The sequence below is a fragment of the Akebia trifoliata genome, unplaced genomic scaffold (genome assembly GCF_017979445.1).
Source record: "Akebia trifoliata isolate Shusen 1 unplaced genomic scaffold, ASM1797944v1 Contig00883, whole genome shotgun sequence".
Classification (NCBI taxonomy): domain Eukaryota; kingdom Viridiplantae; phylum Streptophyta; class Magnoliopsida; order Ranunculales; family Lardizabalaceae; genus Akebia; species Akebia trifoliata.
The window spans coordinates 14,762-33,635 of NW_028237300.1; the positions used below are offsets into that span (position 1 = coordinate 14,762).

Below are 18,874 nucleotides of genomic sequence, written 5' to 3' on the forward strand. Positions count from 1 at the left end.
AAAAATTAAAGCAACACTAATGATTGTGTGATAAAAGGGGGTAAAAAGAACCATGAGTTACAAACCTGGGGTGATGATTTTTAGAAAATAAGACTTGAAAGAATAAGCAAAAAAGTCTTGTTTTAAATTACCCTTTCCTAAGACCTCTCACTACAAAATAAATGGTCTTCACCGGCGTTTCTAAATCGCCACCATATGCTAAGGGAGCGTCGGTATTATATATCAATGGCAGTTATAGAACTGCCAGCAATAATATAATTTTTCCGACAGTTTTATAACCAATTACCAGCGGTTATAAAATACCGATACAACTCTTTATACATGTGTATTTTCTCTATCACTGGCGGTTATGAACAACCGGCAATACATAATATAAACATCGCTTCTTAGGAACCGCCACTGAAATTATGTATTAGAGGCGCTTTAAAAACTGCCAGTAATGTATTATATTAACGGCAATTTTTTGTAACTGCTGTTAAATAATGTATTAGAGGCGCTTAAGAAACTGCCGGTAATATATAGTATTAACGGCATTTCTTGGAAATCACCGGTAAATCATGAATTAGAGGCGCTTTATGAACCGCTGGTAATACATAATATTAACGACATTTTTGAAAATCGTTGGTAAATCATGAATTAGTGGCGCTTTAGAAACCACCGGTAATAAAATTACAATACAAAAAAAATAAAAAAATTACGATTCGTATGTACTCATAAACAGTTAAGAAAACAAGTGCAATGGCGACAACAAGAAGTTAGAAAATGCTTTAGAATATGAAAATTCCAAATAAAATGAGTAAATTTAAATAGGCAACTTTCTATTATGATTTCAATTAAGTACTGAAATCGTGAAAAATAGGTAGCCAATTAACAAATCAATCTAGGATCCATTAAAGGGGTTTGTTTATTCCCCAAACATTCAATACTACATACCAAAAAGAACTAAATATACATTGTAAGATACATGTCAATTATTTTCCTATTTGAGAAAGAAAAACTTCAATGGAGACACATTTCACTATTTGGCCATAGGAATCTCTAACCCCTTCTCACGGTGTATATGCATGCCTTACTAATACATATATAATTCTCTATGAAGTATGATCATGTTTGAAAAAAAAAAAAAAGAAGAAACAAGTTATCATCTAAAATTATTCAATTTCATTGTGGAAACTACATACCTGCTACAATATCTTGCTCCATTCACCCATTATATTTCCTTCCACTACAATAAATATGGCAATTTGGAACAGTTTAAATACCGTCTTTAATTGAGGCGTCGTTAATGAGTTTAAACTGTCGGAAGCCATTCTAAATTTCAGGGTTTGGAACGGTTAAAAACCGTTCCAGAACTCAGAATTTGGAATGACTTAAAACCGTTCCAAATCTTAAAGCACTAACCAAAAAACTAACACCTTAGACATCGATTTAAAATCCGATGTCTATAAGACTGATGTACTAAGTCTTAGACTTTCGACGTCGGTACAACCGATATCTAAAGTGGTCAAAAACCAATATCTAAATTTAAAAAAAAAAAAAATTTTTTTTTTTTTGCTACACACCTATTACCCGCAGTCAAAATAGACACAAATAGAGAACATTGAGATTCTCTATCACATTCATTTATACACAAAAGAAATTACAATTAATGATAATTTACAAAATTGTCAAGTACTTTACCATCAAAATTACAAAATGTCGCATAATACTACAAACAAACCGCATTTTTCCTTCATTTGAAGATCCACTGCCACTAGGGCTTTCATTTCCAAGTACTTCACCATTGGTTAGCAATGGAATTGCTTGTTACTAACAAGACCATTCAATGACAGATGTTTTCCACCATAAAATTAGCTTGCATGTTAAAAATCTCTATTATTACCAAAATCACACTAAAATATGAAACAAAACCTCAAGAAACTAAAAAACTACTCAAATTTCATGAATAAAAGGACAAGGTAATTGCTACTTCATACCGAATCTGCAGTAGCTTGTAGTGTGACATGGTTGCCCCATTCACCCACCCTGTTTTCATTCACATTTAAGGTAAGATAAAACATAACATGATATTGGCCAAAACCATTAGAGATTAAAATGATAAAAGGAAAAAAAGAAGAAGATAAATGAGTATAAAAATACTTGGACATCTTCTTCAAATGGTCACCATAACCCATAGGAACATATCCCTCATAAGTCTCTAAGTGAGACTTGAGCTGATTACAATAGAATAGTTAAACCATGACTTTCAAAGTCCTTACAAAGGTAAGGTATTTATGAAACATCAAACGACAAGTGAAATCCAACCTGATTAACAATATGTTGCCTCACAAACTTTGTGGTGCTTAGTTGTACATAGAACTATGAACTAGAAGATCCTATTCACAATATGATTGATATATGAATCATAAGATTTACACCTAAATAGTAATCTTTCAGCTACAATGGAGAAGAGTTTAACCTCTAAGATCAAGTTGTTTCATCAAATACCATCAACTTGAAAAACCAACCAAATGAGAACAACTTCAGAATAAAGAATGATATTAAGGACATAATAAAGTTCAATCAGAAAACATAAATAAATATTTCAATCAGAATGTGCCATTGAGATTTTTCTCTTTGTCCACCCTTGGATCTCTTCACTCATGATGAAAATGAAAGTTCATGGAGGCATAGGATTCATTTAGCTAAACCACAGATCTTTGGGATAAGGCTTTGACGATGATTACCATATTTTCTACATGATAAAGGAGACACCCAGTTTTACAATCGACAACTCATTGTTTTTTCTTATCCTTGTATCTTCCCCAAAAAAAAAAAAAAAATATGGAAACTTATGTAAGTGAAACATTTCTGCTCGGATCTATTTGTGGAAGAGGGGATTGAGTGAGAACCTAGCGGATTTGGAATCATTGACAAAAAAAAAAGGATAAACAGAATCCAACCCCATTTAATCATTTCAAAGTGTATTACTCTGTATGAAAAAAAATATTTCCTCCCCCTTTTAATAGTGAATCTTTCATACCTAAACTCATATTTATCTCAAGTTTGAGTTCTAAAGGCTTAATACATAAGCAGCCCTTTTATTTTGGAAGATATAATACACTCATTGAATGTGATATCATAAATAAATAAAAGCTGCCATCCAATTTTATACACATTTAATCCTATTCTCATATAAACTATTTACTTTGTAAAAATAATTAATCAAAATATACACCAAACCTAGGATTCCTATTTCCTGAGATTGGCTGTGAGAAAAACTTCTTATCTTTGTCAACTATCACTTTACCTGTACATGCGTAGCACAACTACTCTGCAGGAATACATGTCTCTTAGATTTCTGGGCATTTTTTGAAGCACGCAAGAATTAAGGTTCAGTCCAATTAATCATACCAACTGTTCTACTATAGTTCCTATTTGGTCAAGGCTTCGAACCAATGCCATACACCTCAGCGAAGTCATCGCTAAGTTTTGATCCTTTAAATCACCATACTCAATTTGAATCAAGTTGACATAATTTGACTTGTACTAAGTTAGCCTTTACGCACTTGACTTGCACCTTAATGGTTCATAAAGGTATGCTTAAAAACCCAATAGAACTTGGCCAAGTTGGAGAATTGGCATACCAAATAGTTTGAGCTTCAGACCTAACACTTAGCACTACTATGAAAATGCAATTCTTAAAGGATCATTATGCAAAACCGACGAGTAAGAAGTTACCTTAACACAGACTGGACATATTTCACTTCTCTCCATCCACTCATATATACAACCAAGGTGGAAATGGTGAGAACATCCGGTCATAATTTTGGGGTTTTGTAGAGTATAAAAAATATAAGGAATTAATGTTATTTGCAGTTTGGACTTTGAGAAACTAAAGTACTCTCAGACATAAGTGTAAAAGATACGATGCAAAACCCATTCCAGCAGTATCACCCCAGATTTTATGAGAAACTGAATGAAATGGTATCTTCATCGCCAAATAGGGTGCAGAACTCATGTCTGATCCCACATAGATATAGAACATAAATGGACGCAAACAAAAACAAATTCCATAAATCATACCTTTGAGGCATGTGGGACAGACATCATCATCTTCTGGTATAAGTAAAGATACCCAACTCCACTTGCCACTTTTGTTGAGGAGTGCTTCACTGAGGACTCCGAAGGGGGTTCTTTCGATACTATTCCATCAGACCCATTCCATGTGGGTACTGCAGTTAGATTCTAGAGGCACATCAATGTCACCTCTTCGAAGTGGTTCAAATTCTTCATGTGACTAGCTTGAGCCCTTCTCACGTCTTGAGACAAGTCCTTCTCGTGGAAAAAGGAAACATCTTGGATCTGCATCGTAAGGTAAAAGCCAATTTACCTGTTTCTGTAAACAAAACTGTTGGGATTTACATACTCTTCAAAGTCCTCATCATGTACACAGCAACAAACAGCATCCATAGTACACTTCAATTTCTTCTTTAACTAAAGGCCTCCAAGGTAATTCTCAAACTTCAATCACAAATATCCAATATATCAACCGTTACCATCAAGAAAGACTTCCATTTATTAAGGAAGCGCAACAATGAGGATGAGCAATGGATACAGACAGCCATTCTACAAAGGACCAACTGCAATCACCTACTGCACTTTTTTAACCAATGTATATCTCGAAGATATATATAAGTAGCCCATGTCCTTGGGGGGATCCTGACCTTTTCATCATCGAAAATCACCCATCTCCCGTCTTTATACACATGAGCCAAATATTGTTCACATTGGGCAGATTTACCAATATGGCTCACCAGTCCCATAAGCTTGTACTCTCCAAAAAGCAGAAAATGAGAAATCTGTTAAGAGTTGTGATTGAACTAATTTATGAAAAGTCAGCCCACAAGGGAACACAATAAATAAACTCAAACAAAATGTGTATTCAAATTGGTAATAAATCAACCAAGAAATCTAAATTCTAATCATGGAACTTGGTTTATTTGCTTCAATACAGAGTTATTGTATTATAACTCAGACTAACCAACCAAGTTTGAAATCTATAATGGTTATCTATGTTAGAAAAATGATATAGAACTTTAAAAAATATTGCTCTGAGGCACGTAGTATTCTACGTTGTCTTATAGACAACAGACGCCCCCACTCCGATTAAACACGAAGATGCAGATGGGTTGCTGGCGAACTTGTCTTCAGGATACAACAGAGTCCAGTTCTAACACAACTGTATATTTCCTCAAAATTTGCACTATTTTGAGAAAATCTGTCACACCGAATCTCAGATACACGAATGCCTCTTTTTGTAGAAAATTTTTTAATTAATTTATTTTACAGAATTAATCTCCATAAATATATATATATATATATCAATTTTAAAAATCACACCCATTCGTAAATGGTTTTTGAATCTCAATAGGTATGAAACCCATTGGAACCACTAGGCACCTATTCGGATCAAGGAATCCGTTAAGCACCCTTAAGCCCCTTCGACACCTTTCGGTTCGACCTAGGTGCCTATCCAAAATTGGACGGCCCTTTTAAATATTTAATTTTTCTCTCTCTCTCTCTTTCTTTCTTTCTTATTTTATATATATATATATATATAATATATATATAAAAAAGAATTATTAAATTTCCATATAGCTTGAAGCCATTAGGAGCTCTCAAGGAGAGAGTCTTTGGAATGAAGAAAGAGTTGAGAATAGGTTCTTATTTATAGGTTTAAAAATCCCTCCAAAACATTTTAAAAAGCAATGTGGGATTTATAAAAATTTGAAAAAAGGAGCCAAAAGAACTTTTACAAATTCCAATCCATGTGAAAAGTCATCAACCAATAGAAATGCTCTTTTTAAAAATACTTACTTTTCTTTTAACAAAAAGTAAACCAACCATAAAGTAACTTTCAAATATCATTTTTAAAATAAACCAAATTAATTTTATTTGAATCAATTTTAAATAAATATTAATCATCATTTATTAACATTTATTTTAACAATCCCCCACTTGATTCAAAAAATAATTAATTAATAGAGGCAAACTGGATGTGTATCAGAATGATCATAATAAGTATAACCATAGGTACCTAACGGTTTGAACCTTTGGCTTATATATATAATTCAAAGTTTATAAGATATTTAAGTAGCTTATAGCTTTGAACTTAAATTCTATGTAATAAACCGAAATTATATATACACTTATTATAATCTAACTCATTAGTGACAAAGAATAGCGCTTTGCAGTCAAGCGCTTAAATCCTGATTTTCATGAGTATTTCAGAGAGATGACCAATTCTCCGTTTAAAGTAGTTAAACTTTTATACTCATATAGGTGAATTTGTCATGAGTGCTCTTGTAACTTCTTTTAACACCCAAGCTTAAAATAGCCTACAAATTCATTAAGAGTTTAACTCATCCTTTTCACATTACAAGATATGTGCACTAAGTAACATTATAGGGATAGCCAATATAAATATTATGTGCACTTACAAAGACAATAAAGTAACTTCTTATCTCTTTGAACTTAGAAAATGGGATCTCCAAATCTACTAAGTTGAGGTTCCACTACTCTGTCTTTATGGATATTGGTCTTAGGCCCATCCCCCTCGATGTTCTCAAAACTACCTCTCTAGGTAGTGCTTTTGTTAACGGATCCGCTAGCATTTCTGAAGTTGGCACGTACTCGAGCACGATCACCCCATCTGTCAACATCTGTCGAACAATATTATATCTAAGGCCTATATGTCTTGATTTACCCTTATATTTTCTGTTTCCTGAAATGGCTAACACAGCTTTATTATCACAATAAATAGTAATTGCATAATCTAGAACAGGAGTTAATGGAATAAATTTAATAAAACTTCGAAGCCATTCTACTTCTTTTATCGCAGTCGATAATGCTATGTATTCTGATTCCATACTTGAAGCAGAAATACAAGTTTGTTTCTTTGACCCCCACGATATCGCTCCTCCTGCTAAAGTATAAATCCAACCACTTGTAGATTTTGAATCATGAGAATCAGAGTTCCATGTAGCATCTGAGAACCCTTCTACTAGTTCAGGTTTACTATTATATTGTAAACAATAATTTTGTGTACCTTTTAAATATTTCAGAACCCTTCTAATTGCTTCCCAATGTTTAGGTCCTGGGTTACTTGTAAATCTACTCAATACCCCCACTATAAAAGCTATATCGGGTCTTGTACATTGCATTAAATACATAAGACTACCAACTATTTTAGAATATTCTAATTGAGATTCTGCTCTACCCATATTCTTAAATAATTTTTTACTTGGATCACAAGGAGTAGGAGAAGGTGAACAGTCAAACATATTATATGTTTTCAATATTTTTTCAACATAATGTGCTTGAGATAAACTAATGGTTTATCTTCTTTTATTATTTTTATTCCAAGAATAAAGTCTACTTCTCCAATGTCTTTCATATCAAAAGATGATTTAACATAATTTTTAGTTTCTACAATTATATTAATATCTGTACCAAAAATTAACATATCATCTACATACAATGACACAATCACATAACTTTGATTTATAACCTTACTATAAATACATCTATCACATTCATTTGATTTAAAATCAAATTCTTTTATTTTCTTATCAAATTTATCATGCCACTGTTTTGGTGATTGTTTAAGACCATATAAAGATTTATTCAATTTACAAACCAGATTACTTTTATTTGATTCTACATAACCTTCTGGTTGTTCTAGGTAAATTTCTTCATCTAAATCACCATTTAAAAATGCAGTTTTTACATCCATTTGATGTATATATAAGTTATGAATAGATGCTAATGCTAAAAGAACTCTAATAGAGGTTAATCGAGCCACGGGAGAAAATGTATCAAAATAGTCTATTCCTTCTTTTTGCCTAAACCCTTTGGCTACTAATCTTGCTTTAAATTTCTCTATACTACCATCTGGTTTTAGTTTCTTTTTTAAAATCCACTTATGTCCTATAGCTTTACAACCTGGAGGTAAAGGTACTAAATCCCAAGTTTTATTAGTTTTAATAGATTCTATTTCATCATCCATAGCTTCTTTCCAAAACACACTATCTAAAGATGTTACAGCTTCTTTATAAGTCTTAGGATCTGCTTCTAAAACATAGGTGTAAAAATCTGGACCAAAATTATAATGTGGATCCTTTCTTGATCTCTTACTTTTTCTAAGTTCTAGTTCTCCATTTTATTGTATTTTTCCTAACACTTGTTCACAATAGGTTTCATTTTTTAAATCAGAAACATTATCTTTATGTTGAAGATTTTCAAAAAATTGTGCTTCTATAGATTCGATAATAACATTATCATCTAAGTTTAAAAACCGATAAGCTTTACTATTTTGAGCATATCCTATGAAAGCACACTTATATGTTCTAAAGTCTAATTTTTTAATCTTATCATCTGGTTTTCTAACATAAGCTAAACAACCCCATACTCGCAAATATTTTAAATTTGGTTTTCTATTTTTCCAAAGCTCATATGGTGTTTTGTTCACTTTATAATACGGTACTCTATTTAAAATATGACATGCAGAATACAAAGCTTCACCCCATAAATTCATAGGCAAATCAGAATTTATTAGCATAGAATTTATCATTTCTATTAATGTCCTATTTTTACGTTCCGCTACACCGTTTTGTTGAGGTGTTCTAGGGGCAGAAGTTTCATGTATAATTCCAAAATTTTCACAATAAACAGTAAAATCGTTATCAAAATATTCCCCTCCTCTATCACTTCTTAAAATTTTAATTTTCTTTTCTACTTGATTTTCTACTTCTGTTTTATATAATTTAAAAGCTTCAAAAGCATCATTTTTATTTCTTAACAAATATATATAACAGTATCTACTAAAATCATCAATAAAAGTGATAAAATATCTTTTACCACCTCTAGTTAGTATCCCATTTAATTCACATAAATCTGAATGGATTAATTCTAAGATAGTAGAAGTTCTCTCTACACTACGATGTGATTTCTTTACTATTTTAGACTGAATACATATATGGCATTTATCATTATTTTCTTTATTAAATTTAGGTACTAAATTTAAATTCATCATATTTTTTATAGCTTGAGAATTTAAATGTCCTAATCTAGCATGCCATAAATCAAAAGATTCAACAATATAAGCAAAAGAACTTTCATTGATTACATTCAACTTAATCATATTGTTTACAACATACCCTTTACCAATAAAAATATCATCTTTGGTCAAGATCAGTTTTCAGAATGAAGGACCAACTTAAACCCATTTTTGTCTAACATACAAGCAGAAATTAAATTCTTCCTAATTTCTAGAGCATGTAGAACATCCTTCAACAAGAGAGTCTTTCCAGAAGTGAGTTTGAGTTCTACAGTACCGGATCCCGCAATCTTGATGGTAGAAGAATTTCCCATGTAAAGTTGTCCTTCATCTTGAACTTTGTATGATTTGAAAGCAGATCTATCAAATGACACATGCCGTGTTGCACCTGAGTCGATCCACCAATGTCCTTTTGTTTCAATCATGTTTACTTCGGACACAACGGCAACCACTACATCTCCTACCATGTTAGATTCGATCTTCGGCTTTTTACCTTGACGTTTTCTACAATCTCTTGCAAAATGTCCTTTTTTCCCACACACATAGCAGTCGCCTTCATTCTTTTTAAACTGACCATGACCATTTTTCCTGATAAATTTCTTGAATGGTTTTCTATTGGTAAAAGGCTTGTTGTATTTTTTCTTTTCTTGAATTACAGACTCAACTATATGAGCCTTAATTGATTCAAAGCGATCATTCTTTTTATCTCTGATCTTATTTTCTTCTTCTATTTTTAAACCTTTGAAAATCTCATCTAGAGTTTGTAAATTTTTATTATGAGACAGGATTTTTCTATAGTCTTTCCAACTGGGTGGTAATTTAGAGATTATTGCACCCACTTGGAAACTTTCGGGAAGTTTAATATTTTCTTCCTCCATCTCAGTAACAATAAATTGCAACTCTTGAACTTGTTCAAGAATAGGTTTATTTTCTGCCATTTTAAAATCGAAGTATTTAGAAACTAAAAAAGTTTTTGTACCCGCATCTTCGGTTAAATACTTCTTCTCTAGTGAATCCCATAATTCTTTAGCAGTTGTGTATTTGCAAAACGAGTTGAACAATCTGTCAGTCATTGCATTGAGTACATGATCTCGACAATCTAGATCATCATCTTGCCATTTTCGTTGAGCGTCAATTTGTTCAGAAGTTGCATCTGTTGAAATAGTTGGACATGCTGTTGTAAGCACATAAGCGACCTTAAATTGACGGAGCATAAAGAACACCTTCTGTTGCCATCGTTTGAAATTCGACCCATCAAAACGATCAAGTTTTACAAGGTCTTGATTCATAAACTTGATGCTTTGTGCCATTAGAGCAATACTCTGTTGTCTATAAATTGTTAGAAAAATGATATAGAACTTTAAAAAATATTGCTCTGAGGCACGTAGTATTCTACGTTGTCTTATAGACAACAGACGCCCCCACTCCGATTAAACACGAAGATGCAGATGGGTTGCTGGCGAACTTGTCTTCAGGATACAACAGAGCCCAATTCTAACACAACTGTATATTTCCTCAAAATTTGCACTATTTTGAGAAAATCTGTCACACTGAATCTCGGATACACGAATGCCTCTTTTTGTAGAAAAATTTTGTAATTGGTTTTTTTTTTTTTAACAGAATTAATCTCCATAAATATATATCAATTTTTTTAAAAATCACACCCATTCGTAAATGATTTTTGAATCTCAATAGGTATGAAACCCATTGGAACCACTAGGCACCTATTCGGATCAAGGAATCCGTTAAGCACCCTTAAGCCCCTTCGACACCTTTCGGTTCGGCCTAGGTGCCTATCCAAAATTGGACGGCCCTTTTAAATATTTAATTTTTCTCTCTCTCTCTCTCTTTCTTTCTTTCTTTCTTTCTTATTTTATATATATATATATATAATATATATATATATATAATAAAAAAGAATTATTAAATTTCCATATAGCTTGAAGCCATTAGGAGCTCTCAAGGAGAGAGTCTTTGGAATGAAGAAAGAGTTGAGAATAGGTTCTTATTTATAGGTTTAAAAATCCCTCCAAAACATTTTAAAAAGCAATGTGGGATTTATAAAGATTTGAAAAAAGGAGCCAAAAGAACTTTTACAAATTCCAATTCATGTGAAAAGTTATCAACCAATAGAAATGCTCTTTTTAAAAAATACTTACTTTTCTTTTAACAAAAAGTAAACCAACCATAAAGTAACTTTCAAATATCATTTTTTAAAATAAACCAAATTAATTTTATTTGAATCAATTTTAAATAAATATTAATCATCATTTATTAACATTTATTTTAACAATCTATACAAACATGTAACACCAGCTACAAGTAAAGTTTAAAAAATCTCAACTCGGCTTCCTTGTAATGACACCGGAAGTGTTTAACGATGCGCCTAAAACTCTGCCAAGAAAGCACTGTTTTACATTTGATCCTATGTGCCCAAAGAATGCTATACGTTCTCCACTTTCGAACCTCGCAAAGAGAGAACGTGTTTTTTCCTCAGAGTTAGCCGCCTATCCTTTTCTATAGTGTTCCTCTTTCTATAAATAACTTTGTTGTTATCTAAATTATAAAAAGAACAGATTAATATAAACTTAAGAAAAGAATAAGAGTCAATGTATTATGAACTTTCTCTTTAGGAGTCATATATGAGCCTGAGCCTAACCAATACACCCACTTATCCTTTATCTTGAAAATATGAAACCACATTCATGAACTCCCAACCTCTTACCATCCAATAGTGTCTAAAGAAAGTTTCTGAAATACGGATCAAGGTTCATAACACTCTTTTAACAATACAGATTACACTAAACTACATTTGATGCTTTGATAATCTAAAAAATATATACTTTAATGAAATAAGAATACCTCTTTAAGCAAATAGCAAAATTAAGTGAATTAATCTGCCTACATGTGGAAGAAGGTGGCTAAGATTTAAGTTTCATAAACTATGCATGAATTTGAAATCTGTGTAAGAGCAGAACAATATATGTATGTATATATTTTGATGGGTAAACTGGACTTGAATCCACGACCTTAAAGTTGCTTTGGAATGTGCCTAACCAAGAGCAGAACAATTTCAAACATCCAACACAACTAATTTAACTTGGTATCAATCTAATAAGAATTTAATTAGATCTGGACCCTATTGGACCTGTTGCCACATTAAGTTTTGGATCCAATGCAATTTGAAATATCAGATGTTAACAAATGAGTACTGATTTTCTAACTCAATATCACTAATATGAAGAATAGCTACAAGCCAAGCCTACCTATGTAAAATATGTAATCAACGGTACCAATAAAATCTGTAGTGCAATTTGTAAATAAAGGTTCATTTGTTGTCAAATCCATTCTCCTTCGTTGTTGCTCTAAACCAAGACCAACACCCATTCTAAATGAATAAGAACTGACCTACAAAACAAATGAAGTCTCAAAATCAGCAAAAGTTCTCAAATTTTCACGCTAAGCAAATTTTGGAAAATATGTTTACCAACGGAAGCTGATGTGTTAACTTGCTAGTGGGCCACAAAATTCCAGGGGTCCATTACTAAATCTGGATGCATTGGATCAACCTTACCCCTTGCAAGAAGTGCATGAGGAGCACTACAATCAAGGAAAAAATTCTCCTTAATCATAGTAAGAAGGGGGAAAAAAAAAGGAGCTGCTAGTGGCAGCCCAACTTTTACTAATTACTCCCCCAATTCCTTAAATTATTATCACCCCCCAATTAAAGATTAAAACACAGTATTCAAACATTGCAAAGGTTTGGCTCAAGTTATTATCTCAACATTATAACACATTCAAACAATTTCAGTAGTTGTTTACAATTAGGATTAAACCCATATAAAATCCAATCCTCAAATATAGAAATCTAACAAAACAAATGAGAGAGCTTCTAATGGCACCCCAACTTTTACTTGTCCTCAACTATTTATTTATTTTTTATTTTTTTAATTGGGGTGTAACAAGTAAAAAAAAATTATTAGATGAATTCTGTATTCCATGTGAACTGGATATCAAAACAAAGCCATACCTTCCAGGAATAGAATTAAAATCCCCACAAACTAACATTGGAATGTCTGCACTAACATCAATTTTTTCTAATCCTTTCAAGAGAGTATGGACCTGATACAATAAAAAGGAAACATCTAAGGACGCATATTTAAGTTGAAATATAAGATCCATAAGAAAATATGAACTTCATAGTAGAAATTGTTCAGCTGAGAACTTGCCAGAGCTTAATATCCTTGAGATCTTGATGAACATTTACATGTGTATTCGCCTAAAATATAATGCCGCAAGGAAAATACCAGAAATGGTTACACCATGAAATTATACTGCATATGTTGATATTATCTAATACTAAATATAAGAAGAGATGAAGATACACTATGAAAGTACACTTCACAAAAGAGCATTTATCAGGATTTTCAAAACTAAAATATACTAGGGAAAGAGTAATACTTAGGTTTAAATCTCTCCTTTATTAGTGAGTCTATTTTCTTGGAGATCTCAAAATATAGGGTACAAAGAAATTAACATGTGTAATTTTAACATTTATCAAACATTTACCGAAACACCATTTTAAAATACCATTTTAATAAGAAACGGCTAAATACCATTTTAAAATGTTGTTCCTAATTACCCATTTTCTTGTAGTGTGTTAGCTAGTTTGGTAAAAGAGGGGTTCTAATAAGTCAACATGGATAAGTAAACCTCATTTGTTTTCATTTTGGTAGTAGGATATTTGTAATAAAGAAACATGAATCGCAACTAAAAATCAAAATACACCAAGTGAAAAAATAGTAACTAATGGAACAAACAAACTTGCAAAACTAAAGAACTTTGACAAATTCCCCTTCATATCCACCATCCAGAACACACACGAGATCCTACCCTTTGCAGCCCAAACACACTTGTATCCCTAACTAATAACACAAAAACTAGAACTATATGTTTCCAAATAGTACATCCGGTGCTTCAAACACTTATTAACAGTCGTATGGCCACTTACAAAAATCTATAGCTCTGAAAATATAGATTTGATATATCTTAATCCCTTGTAATATCTAAAAGATAAACTTCTTATATAAATTGGGATATCGATGTCAAGAGAAAACCTAATAGTTAATAAGAAAATAATCCATTTTCAGAGATGGAATTATAGGTTTACGAAATAGTTCCAATCAAATTATCACTCAAAGAACTACTACAAATCCAGAGAACTACAGTATGAATAGATAAATCCTAATTTCAGATTCTCTAGTAATTGAAGAATACATAACCAAAAGCCTTACAAAAACTAATAGATGTGGATTCAAGTCACACAAAAAACACATAAATCACTGCATTCATCAACAGCTCAAGCATCTCAAGCATTTAAGATCTAAACTAAAAAAAATACAGAAAAACAACAAATTTCATCGAATCTGACTATTAAAACCTCAGATTTCTCACAGGAACACTCAAATATGATAAACCCTAATAAAAAATGCAATTACCTTTACCAATTGTGCAGAGAGATTTAAAGAGCTCATAAGCTCTCATTAATGGCGACTGCCGCTCAAAACCTAGAAACAAAATCATTCCAATCCAACTGAGAGAGAGATGAGATCGAGGGAGCAACTGAGAGAGAGAGAGAGATGAGATCGAAAGGTCGATCAAGGAAGAGACTGAGAGAGCGATTGAGAGATAGATTGAGAGGTCAATTGAAGAAGCGACTGGGAGAGAGAGAGAGAGAGATGAGATCGAGAGGTCAATTGAGGGAGCAACTGTGAGTGAGAGAGAGAGATTCGTTCCCATGCAATGAGACGGGAAATTGGGACATTTAAAACCCAATTAAAACGGTTTTAATAGATAAAACGGTTTAAACCGGTTTTTAATTAGAAATGGATAAAATCCGTTTTATAATTTGGTTCCTGATTCACTGTTTTCTTGTAGTGTCCTCAAATCATCTTCGGGTGGATCAGAACAAACATCCAAACAATCAATAAACAAGAAATGCCCTGTTAAGAAATGGATATGGGGATCCAAAAATAGTTACAATCAGTTTCGATTATGACCAATACGAGAACTTGTAACCAATAGAACAAGCCCGAATTAGTTAGGCCTCTAATTCTAAATCAATCCACCAAGTGATTGTGTGTGTGTGTGTGTGTGTGGCGGGGGGTAACTACACTAACTACAGTAGCTAATTCCCTCTTACCTTACCTCAAAAGCATCTCAATTGTACTTTGTATAATTTAATAAAGATCCCTTCTCCTTCTCTATAATATTTTTGGATAAAAAATAGTTAGTTATTTAACCAACTAATGCAAATGCCTGAGTAGTTAATGCTATCACATAAATTAATTAAGAACTCATTCATACTTGTTGAAAGAAAGGGGTGGATATCTGATAATGGAGGAAAAGAGTAAACCTAGTACAGATGTGTGCTCCCAATTTTTGTTGCTTGAGCTTTTAGTCAATATTAGCAAATGTACTCAAATGAGTGGGTATTATGTATAAGTAGCAATTGCATAAACCAAAAACTTTTTTATGTTACCATCCATTTTAACAAATAAAGATAAAGGTATGTTCATTTATATCCCCAAATCACCTATTTCAATATGATTAACATGGTCCAGGAGACTTGTCTGTCAATAAGATCTCCAAAAACTGTTAAGACTGATTTATCTTCGAATAGCAGTTCACCTCATCAAGAAAAAAAATATTAATAATACTTAAGTATGGTGATGATGATGATGATATAATTCAATAATAACTTTCTTTGTGTCTGATTTTGTTTGTGACTCATGGTTTTGAATTTCCATGTTTTAGAGTTTCCTACAAGGCTATAACAATATATTAGTAAAACATTTTTGCCAAGTATTGAAGAAATGTACTAACATTTTTCTGAAATTCTCAAGAAAACATGAAAAAAAAGTATGGAAAGACCTATTAAGGGGGTAGAGAGACCCTTATGGCAATGAAGGAGTTGGCAAGGGACAAAGCCCCAAGAGCTGATGTGTTTTCTTCAACTTTTTTCAAAAGCTATTGGTATAGGAAATGGCTACGAGATATGGACAAATAAAAGACCAGAAATGAGTTTGTCAAAAATATAAAAAGAAGTTAATACCTGTATAAACCTCGCAAATCCAGAACCAAGTGGAGATCCATTATACAAAGCCATGGAAGCCACATTCAATAGAGAAGCATAAACTAGCCAAGGGCCCATCATCCAGCCAAGATTAATGGGCCAAGCAACAATATCACCCTTACGAATATCCATGTGGCACCATGCTTTTGGTTCTCCTATTATTAATCAGTCTACTTTAGAAACGGTTAAGTGCTTTCATTGATCAGTGTGTGGTTGGCTGATGCATTTGCAGCCAATGTTGCAAGAACCTGAAGTTCAGAACCACAGGTGCATATGGTCAAGGTATAAAATCTCATTCCAGGGCAATGTTTCAGTCAAGACAAAAATCAAAATGGTATCACCCAAAACATTCCATTCAGAATAAATAAATCAATAACTTTTGACTAATTTCCTAAATTAGTAATCTTCTTAATGCACATCTGAAATCATCCTAGAACTACTCTAGAATATTCTCATGATATGGAGAGGCATTTCAAAATTCACATAATTAATGAGTTAGATAAATCAAAAGGAAAATGTTGGAATAACACAAACGGAGACACAAAGGTGACAAAAATGATGTGGTGGCACACACATAATCGTAGATGCTTTTCCGTAGATGCTTTTTACTCGTAACTCGTGGAAAAGCATCTACGGTAATGTGCATGACACCACATCATTTTGTCACCTTTGTGTCTTCGTTTGTGTCACCCCAACACGGCTCAAATCAAAATAGCCTATATAATACAAACTTTTATATCAACATCTTTTCATTCCCTTCAATGTAGCAGCCCAAAAGTCTAACAAGATTCCTATGTTGAAGTTTTGAAATCACCACAACCTCATTCTTGAACTCCTCCACACCTTGTCCAGATCTCTTAGAAAGTCTTTTTACAGCTATTTCTTGTCCATTTGGTAATATTCCCTAGAAACAAACATCAATCTATTTAAAATAACCAGTTTTTACAATAAACCCCTTCACTAAATTAGTTTTGTCAGTTCAAGTTGGGTGTTATTAAGGCTAATTTTCATTTATAAGTAGGAAATTCTAATTTGCCTACTTTTAAGGTAGTAAAATTAAGAAGATAACGAAATCAAGTAAAACAACTAATACCTTGAAAACTGGCCCGAAACCACCTTGCCCAAGCTTATTCCCATCATCAAAGTTGCTTGTTGCAATTGATATCATCTCAAAATTGAAAATTTGCAAATTTGGGTTGTCTCCTAGCATAATCTGCAAATTCTGAACTTGATTTATTGCTTCTCTGTTTAGTCCCCCTCTTACAATATAAGTATGTGCAGACTCCAACACCGACGATAACTACTATTCCAATAACAACTGTAATTATGATAATTACCTTTACATTCTTCTTATCTGCAATTTCAAAAGAAACTCGTATCATTAAAAACAAACTTGCATCTTCAGAGCACTTCAAACTAAACATATTTTAGTTTAGAAAGGAATTTCAATTGAGTTACCTTTATTTCTCAAGTAATTACCTGTCAAAGAAAAAAGTAGAGGTATTAATTGGGCATGAAACAACTATGTCACTCCCATAGTTGTTCAGTCCCTGCAAAAACAAAGAAATTAAAATGATGGGGAAAGAACTCCATGACCATATAATCATTTGGACCATTGAATACAATATTAACATTAACACCACTTAAGTTTTTGAAGCCGGAATACATTAGATCCATACGTTGAGATTCAACTCTATGTAACGCTGTCAACGGATGCTTATCGGTTCGGATGCAGAAATATCTCAATTCAAATCCAAAATTTTTATCTAATATCCGAATTCGAATCGGATAATATACGATAATTTTATTATTAAAAATAATTATTATATATTATATTATTTATATAAAAAATTAATCAAATAAAATAATCTATATTATATATTATATATTATTTCGATTCGGATATTATCGGATTCGAAATGCTAATATCTAAATCCATATCCGATAAGGATTCAAATATATAAAACTATTTGAATTCAAATTCGATATTAGAAATTTTCGGATAATATCCGATTTTTTGAATTCGAATTTTCTTCTATCCATTCACACCCCTAACTCTATGAACATTTAAACCGATTTAGATACAAGTTTTTTTATATTTATTTCAACCGATTTAATCAACATGACGTTTTACACAGTTTTAAAACTCGAGAGCTTGAATCGAATTGATCTCCAACTAATCTAAAAGGATAAAAAACTTGCAAGTCTACTCAGATGAAATAAATAAATATATTTAACATATCAGTATTTTTAATATACATCTCCTAAAAAATATCATATATCTATTTAAAAAATATCATCCGGTGTTTAATATGTATTAGCGTCACTTTCTAACCGCCGTTATATCTATTTTTATACATTTAAAAAATATTTAAGCTAATTAATGGCATTTTGATTAAAACACCGTTATTTGAGTAATATTATCGACGATTTAGTAGAAAATGCCGGTGTTTCACTTGTATTAGCGACACTTTCTAACCGTCGTTATATCTATTTTTATACATTTAAAAAATATTCAAGCTAATTAACGGCGTCTTGATTAAAACGCTGTTATTTGAGTACTATTACCGGCGGTTTAGTCGAAAATGCCAATGTTTCACATGTATTAGCGTCACTTTATAACCGTCGTCATATATATT

General features: G+C 32.2%; 1 protein-coding gene and 1 pseudogene across 6 annotated transcripts; both read right to left on the reverse strand.

Moving 5' to 3' along the window:
* Positions 1-2,466: 2,466 nt before the first annotated feature.
* On the reverse strand, positions 2,467-4,452 carry LOC147380911 (E3 ubiquitin-protein ligase At3g02290-like; annotated as a pseudogene).
* Positions 4,033-18,128, reverse strand: LOC147380912 (carbon catabolite repressor protein 4 homolog 2-like). Of its 6 annotated transcripts, none has more exons than XM_086431076.1 (8): positions 17,715-18,119; positions 17,573-17,589; positions 17,329-17,448; positions 13,131-13,222; positions 12,588-12,700; positions 12,367-12,508; positions 4,707-4,841; positions 4,033-4,608 (listed from the first exon to the last, which is right to left on the reverse strand). In XM_086431076.1, exons 3-5 carry the CDS (start codon positions 17,443-17,445, stop codon positions 12,613-12,615), a joined length of 297 nt encoding a protein of 98 aa, XP_086287202.1. In that variant the 5' UTR covers positions 17,446-17,448; positions 17,573-17,589; positions 17,715-18,119; the 3' UTR covers positions 4,033-4,608; positions 4,707-4,841; positions 12,367-12,508; positions 12,588-12,612. The 6 variants fall into 6 exon arrangements, with proteins under 6 accessions (XP_086287202.1, XP_086287199.1, XP_086287203.1 ...); XM_086431073.1 differs by adding an exon at positions 16,215-16,483 and having other exon boundaries at positions 17,329-17,589; XM_086431077.1 differs by having other exon boundaries at positions 17,694-18,119.
* Between the last annotated feature and the right edge of the window lie 746 nt (positions 18,129-18,874).

Excerpts from the sequence above, each read along its gene's own strand:
- LOC147380912 (XM_086431073.1), bottom strand. The coding sequence starts at position 16,367 with ATGGATATTCGTAAGGGTGATATTGTTGCTTGGCCCATTAATCTTGGC. Across the intron at positions 13,223-16,214 it reads GATTTGCGAGGTTTATACAG|GTCCATACTCTCTTGAAAGG; the intron begins GTATTAACTTCT and ends TTATTGTATCAG. Across the intron at positions 12,701-13,130 it reads TTTAATTCTATTCCTGGAAG|TGCTCCTCATGCACTTCTTG; the intron begins GTATGGCTTTGT and ends CCTTGATTGTAG.